Source organism: Strix uralensis, chromosome 11 (assembly GCF_047716275.1).
Source record: "Strix uralensis isolate ZFMK-TIS-50842 chromosome 11, bStrUra1, whole genome shotgun sequence".
Taxonomy (NCBI): Eukaryota; Metazoa; Chordata; class Aves; order Strigiformes; family Strigidae; genus Strix; species Strix uralensis.
The window spans coordinates 21795018-21803724 of NC_133982.1; the positions used below are offsets into that span (position 1 = coordinate 21795018).

Sequence of the window (8707 nt, forward strand, 5' to 3'; positions counted from 1 at the left end):
AGCCCACAGAACTATGGCACCAGTTCACCTGAGCAGCTCTGGGACTTCAGCACAGATTCACATGCAACCTTTTCAAAATTTGATGTTGACTGTGGTTATTTTTTTCCCCCCTAATATCTTCAGCTCTAGATAATATGTATGTTCATCTATAATAATTCCTGTCTTTAACAATTATAAAGTTGTCTATTTACTTTTTTTTTTTCTGTAAACAGTTACTTCTGATTGAAATATCAAATCCCACTTGACATTTAAAGTCATAATAAAAACTTATAAAATTTGCATGGGTTATTAATGAAAATACGCTACTTCTTAGCAGGTGGGGTTTTTTTCTGTTTTGAAGTACGTCACCTTCTAGTTAGAAAAATATCAAAATTCCGAGGTATCAAAATGGCCAAGGACAAGTCTGAGCAGCTTCTTTTCATAGTCTGTAGCACCTCCCAGTGTCTATTAACACGTTTCAAAGAAAGCAAGCCAGCTTACCAAAAATGGGAGTAAGGTACTTCAACCTTTAATAGCATACATGCCTTACTAACACTAGGAAACTCCTTCAGAAAACCCACAGGTGATGGGGTATTCAAAAAATGTTTTGATCAAAGTGGTGGTGATGAGTGGTGTTTGTTACTCCTTATTGAAGTTATTGTGGTTATAAATTCTATGAAATTGAGACAGGGAATGTAAACAATTGTAGTTAGATGTAGCTCTCCGCAAGTCAAAATGGTCATGTTTTCTGTGTTTGCATTTATAGTTTTGCATGGATCTATCAACATTCCAACTGTGCTTAACTTTGAAATATTGCATACTGAAGGAAAATTTAACAGAATATCTAGATTTTTTTAATCCATTCATCCTGGTTTTGAATTTTCAGATTCCTGCTATAACTTTAAAACAGAGCAAATGCTCAGTTGGAGTAAATTTGCATAGCTTTGCTGATGTTAACTGGGATTTACCTGTCTGATCATCTGATTCAACCTGTTTATAATATTGGGGTCTTCTGTTGATAAACTGTGCAGGTACTAGATTCATGTTATAGGCAGTGTGAATAGTGTGAAAAAAAAAAAAAATCCCTTTACAATTTAATCTTCATTTTGTTCTTTGTTTCAAAAGCTAAATAATAGTCAGGAGAGTATATTGATTGCATTGGTATTTTTATTGCTTTTTTGGTGTGTTTTCATGTAGTTGTGGGCCACATCTGTGAATATCCACTTCCAACTTTTCAGCACCAATTGTTACAAAGAATTTTTTCCATTTGTATAAATGATGTCATGTGTTATAAAAGTTTTAAAGTGTGACAGTTCAGTGCTATGATTGTTAACCTCTACTCTATTGTTACTGCCATAGGAATTTTCACTGTTAACTTTTTCTTAATAATGTTTATAAATTACATACACCAGAAGGCTAACTTGACCTTTCCATCAGCTCATATCCAGAATTAAAAATTAAAAATAAAGTCAAAGGTCAAAAAAGACAATTGAGATACAGTTGCCAAATATAGTCATAGACAGTCAATTATGCAATGAAAGCAGTGTGCCACCCAAGAAGAGTAACAGCCTTCATTTGCCTAAACTTATTCTGTTTTGATGAGGAAAGTGTTCCAAAATATACTACTAGTTGATGCATCTTGTAGTGTGGAACAGTATAATTATATGCTTTAGGATGTCTTGGTCTTCCTGAGCTTTAAGAAAGGTGGAGGGGAAAACCAACTTTGCTCTGTACTCCGGGATCCTAGAAATCTAAAAAAATCACTTTCAGATACTCTTTAACAGTACAGAAAGCTGGAAGCTGTGAAGGGAGATATCTGGATTTTGGTTTTGTTTTGCAAAACTGACTGTATAAGGAATTAAATTTTCTGCTAAATTCTATTTGCCTGTATGGAAAATTGCTTCCTTAAGATTAATCTGAGCTCTGTGTTTTTCTGTCTAGCTACTGAATTCAGTTATTTTAGTTAATATTCTATTAGTCAATTAATATTCTATAATAAAAGTATTTAATATCTTGAACATTAACACACAATTCTTTGTAGGTTTGGAAGTTTTTTGAACTAATAATTTTTAAAGCTTTTTACACAGAGGTGAATAATTCTTTTTCATAGAGGCACAGAGAGTTTGAGGAATTTTCCCCAAGTCTGTAAGTAAATTGCTTTAAAGTTTAGATTAGCCTCAAGTCTCTTGAGTCTCAGGTCAGGGCCACTTCAGCACATTTTCTTCAGGATGGAGCAATAACATGCTTAATGATACAATACTGAATTTTTTGTACATTCAGAAATTGTAAACAGTGGGGGAATAAAAGCTGTGGGGGAGAAGGGGCTGCAATTTATCTTTTTAAGTGTATCCTGTAACTGCTTTTGCAGTTGGCTGCTAAACTGGGTTGATGTTTTCATAAAAATGTAACTTTTCTCATTTCCCGTAAATCTCAATATTGAGAGACTCAGAAAAACTGCCAAGTTGCAGCTGAATTACAAAGGTGTATCAAGATCAAATGAATCAGTTTAAGCACGATGTGTATAGGTTCAGCTTAGATGTTTTTCACTGCTCATACCCGAGTTTTGAAGCACACACAGGCAGACATAGCCCTGTTGGTGTTATCTTGTGAATCTGCTGCCTGTGCCTGAGCCCAGAGGTTTGATTCTCCCCTCACAGAGCTTATTGCGATCATTTTGTGTTCAGAGTGAGAAGACAGTGGGTATAAACTGCCTGTGTTCTGACTTTACATGTATTTTTAAGCTGGTAAATACCACAGAATAGACAAGGTGATGTAGATTCAGGAGGTAAATTCAGAGGTGATGAATAGTTTTAATTGTGTTTTGTGGCACCCCTGTCGTATTGTCAGTTGAGCACTGATCTGGACATTGATACAAGATCTGAAGGATCTTGCTGCAGTGGTTCAAGACTTTACTCCCTCCTTCCTTCTCACTTCCCCCAAAGGGTACTCTTATCAAAAAAGTCAATAGAAACTGTAAGACAGGCATAACTCAGCTGCTCCTGTTATCTGCATCTTTGCTAAAACCCATCTTCATCAGCAGCTGATGGTGAAAAGCTGGGATTTGTGATAAGGTATAGGCTAAGGTATAGTCATAGAGTCTCTTCTGCTGGTTGAAACTTGAGGGGTGGTATCTACCGCCAGTGCTAGGCAAAGAGCTAGAGAGGGAGCAGGGAAATCTATTATATTTAGATCTGATTAATCGCTGTAGGAGAGAAAGTCATCCTTGGCACTGTAGGCTAAGTTTTGAGAGGATACACATATATTTCTATTTGAGTTAAATCTCTTGCTGTTAGAATTTAAGAGAGTAACAGAGTACTAATGTGAAGCAAAAGCACTTTCATATTAGTGAAGGTTTGTCTTCACCTGATGCCAGTGTATTGGTTGAACCAACCACCTCCTGAAAAATCAAGAATGCAGTTGCAAAGACAGATTTTCTGTTTGACTGGAACACACGTAACCCTTAACTGAACCTGATACATCAATACCTGCCTTGAAATATATGATTTTCAGATACCATGTAATATGTATTTAAGCAACAGAAATAAAGTTTATATAGGGCATAGCATACATAGTCCAACCTATTTTTTTACCCTAAGAAGCCTATATAAAATATATTGGAAATAATTTTGATTTCTAAGCAAATTTGATTATTTAACCAGTAAGATGCATATAAAGTGTATTTTGTCATCAGTTATGGTTTAGGTTTGAACAAAACTGAGTTAGAGTTCATTTAATATTGCTGAAAACTATGACTTGTTGGATTTTGATCAAAATAGAAGTAGTTTTCCAAGATAAAAATTTTAATCAAGTTTTCAGCCATTTTGTGCCAAAATCTCACTAGACTATCTTTTCTCCTTTTTTTTTTTTTTTTTTTAGTTTTTTTGGTTGGTTTTATCCACTGAAAAGAAGAGGAAATAGGCATTTTCTGGGTTTAGAGCACACATGGAATATGATAGGATCAGACATCTTAGGATTCAGGTTCCGGGAAGGCTTTTCTAGTAACTAAGAGACCCTTTGAAGTCTTTAAAATGAGATTCCAAAGGCAACAGAGCGTGGAAAGTCCTAAAGCATCATCCAGTCATAGTTGTAAATCCTCTTGGATAGAGTCAAAATAAACTCTGATTTTTGCTGCAGTTTTTCCTGAATAACATCAAATAAAATCTGCAAAATTCATAAACACAAACTTAAATGAAAGGAGTAAGTGGTAATAAGGAGAGATTTATTTTCTATCAAAGATAAAGAGTTAACAAATTGCCATATTATCTCCAAGATTTGTTCAGTTCACTCTCACTTTTTACAATTGTGAATTCAAAAAGTCTGTTTAGTGTGCCCACTTAGATTATTTTACACAAACAAGATACAACATTTATTTTTTAATAAAAAGCATATAGTTTAGGCTTGGACAAGCTATAATAAGTGTTTGTCAAAGAGAAAATTTTTTATGAATAATGACAGATTTTTCTGGGTGACCTCATCTCTTGGCTGCTTCCTAATTCTTGCTTTAGTTTTTCAGTATGTGACTCTCAGTTCTCAGTCTGCCTTTTAGTTTTCAGAATGAAAGCAAAGCTGTCAGGTGCAAAGTGATTTCCTCTGCTTAGTGGAGATCACTGTCCTCTGATATGCTTAGTTTGCTCTTGAGTTATCACCTTTATGTCCACCAGAAGGCTCTACTGCTTTCTGAAATGTGCACAGAATAATATTCTTCGGGTACCTAGCAAGGTCATCACTGTTGTAAACAGGATTCAACAATTTGCTTTCACTGAAACACTACACACAGATTTCTTGGACTAAGCAGTTAACTTCTAATGCCTTTTGAAACAAGTGAATGGTAAATAATCTTTATTTATAATTGGTGAGTGAGGATTTGGTTCAGTATTTAATTTTGTCATGGAATTTCAATCCTCATACATTTAATACAGTGGCTTTTGAATTAAAATCTTAGTAAATTTTAACACTTTATTTTAGTTGTTACTTTCATGGGATGTGTCTATAAATTTTATTCTGTAACTTACTAGAGAAGTTTGAAATACAAAGATGCTAATTCCTCACCGTCTTGGCATTCTTACATTTATAGTCTCAACTGATGAGAGAAGCTCTGTGAATTTTGGCACTTGCCAAAGTTATGATGAAGTTGTTATTCTACAGACATTTCTCAATGTGAAGATTGCTCTTCACATTATTCATGCTTCACAATTCATGGGCTGAAAACAAGTAGTTGACTCTGTCTGCAAAATTGTCAATGCAGCTTCCTTTACAAAGCTAAGTTATGATAGTTAAAAATATGGATTTTTTTTCTTGTTTTCATTTTAGTAGCACGTGTTAGTGATTCAAAAGGGAAAAGGATTCCTTTTATTTATTATGTAAGTGGAAAATTAGGATAAAATAAGGTGATACTTCTCGGAGCAACACTTTTTGTACCCATTGATTAATTTGACCGCAGCTGTTCTGGGATTCCATCCTGAGAAACAGGTCTGATTTACTAACTTTCAGAACTGGAAATCATGGAACAAGAATATTTAAACACCCAGGTTAATACATTTTTGTAACCGGTATGATTTTAAAAGGGTGCTTTTCAGAAATCCTGGATAAAAACAGATTGTTTAGCCTTCTAATGTGAAAAATTTTGCTTAGGGAGAGTGTATTAGTTCAGGTGGGGTTTCTTTTTGATTTTTTTGCTTTGTTTTTTACCCCTCATATCATATTATTTTCTTTATGGGTATTTTAGTAGAGAGCCATAAACACATCTTCAAAAACAGGCTATCACAAAACCAAAGTTTTTCACAATGCTGATTTTTTTTTTTTTTTAGTTTCTCAGAAAATCCAAGTTATCAGCGTTCACATTTTCCCAGTTCTCTTTGTCTATATTTCCCTATTCTACTTGTGCAACAAAAGCATTTCAATATTTTTTCCTCATATACAATAGATAAATTACAGCAAAACACTTAAATTTAAGATGGTGGGAGACTTCCTACATACATTAGTTAAATGTAGTGGAGACAGTTCATCATAGCGCACATCAGTTACCAGATAAACCATTCAAGTGTATTGATTGTTTTTTCTTCTGATACTCACTGCATTTACCAGAGAAAGAATTCAACATTTTTTTCACTGCAATATAAATGTAAGGGTTTAATGACTGAAGGTTGCCTTTCTGTAATTTCTAATAGTTACCATCACTAAATATTCATAAAGTGTTCAGAAAACTACAAGAAAATGGATTGCCTTTAGCTCAGGATGATCTGATATTCTCTAATCGTTTCACTACAGACTGTTTCAGGGTGTCATTAGTGTGCTTCAGCAGCATGGCATCCTGCAGGGAATTGAGAAACTTTAGTTGAATTTGAAATAATGCTAAATTACTAACAAAGTTTTTACTTAAGCATCATGGAACTGAAAAAAAGCAAATTTATGTAATTATTCAGCTCTATATGCTGTCATAATCTCTTTAAAGTGTTTGTAAATAATAACAGAACAAATTGGGTACCGTGGATACTCACTTATCTGCAAAAACTTCGAAGAAACTATTTCAACAGTCAGTAACAGTTTTTTTTCCAGTGATTCTTATGGGAGCAACATTTCACTTCAAAACTAGCCCTATGGATCTCTATTGTAGTAATATCTTCCTGAAACTCAATGGGAGTCGTCTTGAATATGGACCAAATAATTTATTTGGCTGCTGGCCATGTGTCGTCTTTCAGAGGAATATTGTTATTCACTACGTAATAGTGTAGGAAGAAAGGAGACATATGGAAGCAAATTTTAAAAGAAACAGTAACATTAGTCAGTGAAGTTGTAGCCACGCAAGTTGCCAAGCACTTAATGTAGTCATGAAGTAAAGAAATAAAATATAAAGCCCACTATCCAGGCACTTAGCATGCAAAAGTGCTGTTCTTATAGAAAATAAGCAGTCAACTTCAGCTGAAAGCTGAATCACACTAAGAGTTCTTGAAATTTGATTTATTGATTTATTTTGCTGCTGCTGTTATAAAAAAGCACAATAGTACGTACAACATACATTAAAACTGTATTTAGTAGCATCCTTGGATATATATTTGTCCTTTCAGTTGACTATAAACACTAGACCAGCATGTCTCTGGCCCCTTTTCCTTATAACTTCGTTTTGAAATATGCAATATAATCCTCTGTGTTTCCTTGTTGTATCTTAATAAAGTAATGTCTTTTCAAGTAGATGTCATGTTTCTCTAAATAAACAATATATTTTTAATAACGTGAAAGACAGAGTGGCAAAAATAGTGACTGTAAAATTAATGCCTTCAAGTGTAAATGGAGGACATATATATATGTATTTGTGTGAAAAATACAGATTAGTACAATTCTTTTTCCATTTCAAAAACCGTATTTGGTACAGCTTTGCAAAATATTGTATGTCCATTCTCTCTAGATGAGTCATGCTTTTGGAAGAAAGGGGAGAGAATATTTTTTCAGCATCATGATCATTGTAATAATGAACTGCAGAAACTATAATAGATTTTGTTCCTGGCTTGGCAAACTATCTAAAAGATTTTGCAAGAGAGTTTACATAATTCTTTCCATTGAACTTTCTAGTATTGCATATGTTTCAATTGTTAACTCAAACACACCAAACTTTGAGGTAGTTTGTGGACTATATAAATGTGGTTTAATGTTTCATAAGTATTTTATGAGCAGAGTTTGTGGTTATACATTTTCATACTTACAACCTTAATTCACTTGTTAAAATAGGCTCTCTCTTTGCTAATAGTTACCAGCTGTAACTAATACATTAGCAGATCTACAATGTAGTATTTAAAATGACGCATTTCAAAATCAATAGCAAATGTCCTGCTGTAGGATTAATTGGAAAACTTGTCTTATACAATGGTCAGTACACTATACAAAATTCTTTTGAAATTACGATAGATCAAGGAATAGGAAACAGTGATGTGTAAATTTCTAAAAACTTAAAAATAGGAAAAGCAAAATTACTTACTGTAGTTGTTGTTTGCTTCTCTTGTCCCTTTTACTTTGCCTCGCTTATCAATCCTCATATACCACTGAGTTCGACAGAAAAGTCTTCTCACTCTTACATCCCCCCCTTCCATATAATCATAGCTTCTGGTATGTCGCTCAGGGCTGGAACAGTTCACATTTGTAGCCATTTGCTCTGGAGTCATGTCATTGCAAGCTAAAGATATAGTGCCCATTAGAAAGATAATGTAAAAGTATGATCTGTAGAGCAAAATTGGCAGGATCCATGTCAGTATCCATTTGTGCATTATAGTGCAGTGTTCTGGGTGTTCATGAACAACATAATGAAAATTAAATCTCAAGTAGACTGTTGCTCTTAGGTCACCGACCTGCCTTCTGTCTTTACGAGTTACAGATTCATTTAAATGAGATTGTTCCCTCTTCTAGAATTCTGATCGTTATTCCTTAATAGTTAATGACGAAACAGAAGAGCTTCTTAATATCTCTTCAGTCAGAATATCCTTTAAAGACACAAGTTATAAAAACCTTTGTTGTCGTGACCTTCTGTACTACTTGAATTTGCTGCTTGCACTGGAAGTAAAAGATCTGTGAGAAAAGGTGCATGTATAAGTCTTTATGCTCAGTTGTTAAACGTGCAATGATACATTATGCTACAGAAAAGCACTATACATAAATGTATTGCATACTAAGCTGATTTTTAAAAATATGCAAAAGTATATACAATAGATATCTCTCACAACTTTTTACATAAACAGACATT

At 33.9% G+C, this 8707-nt stretch overlaps 1 protein-coding gene across 1 annotated transcript in view; it reads right to left on the bottom strand.

Annotated features, from left to right (window-relative positions):
• FGF7 (fibroblast growth factor 7) overlaps positions 1-8477 on the bottom strand; it is a 29295-nt gene extending 20818 nt beyond the window's left edge. Inside the window, exon 1 of the mRNA XM_074880908.1 lies at positions 7949-8477. Coding sequence (XP_074737009.1) covers positions 7949-8234 — 286 coding nt within the window. The 5' untranslated portion in view covers positions 8235-8477. The remainder of the gene's footprint in view (positions 1-7948) is intronic.
• Between the last annotated feature and the right edge of the window lie 230 nt (positions 8478-8707).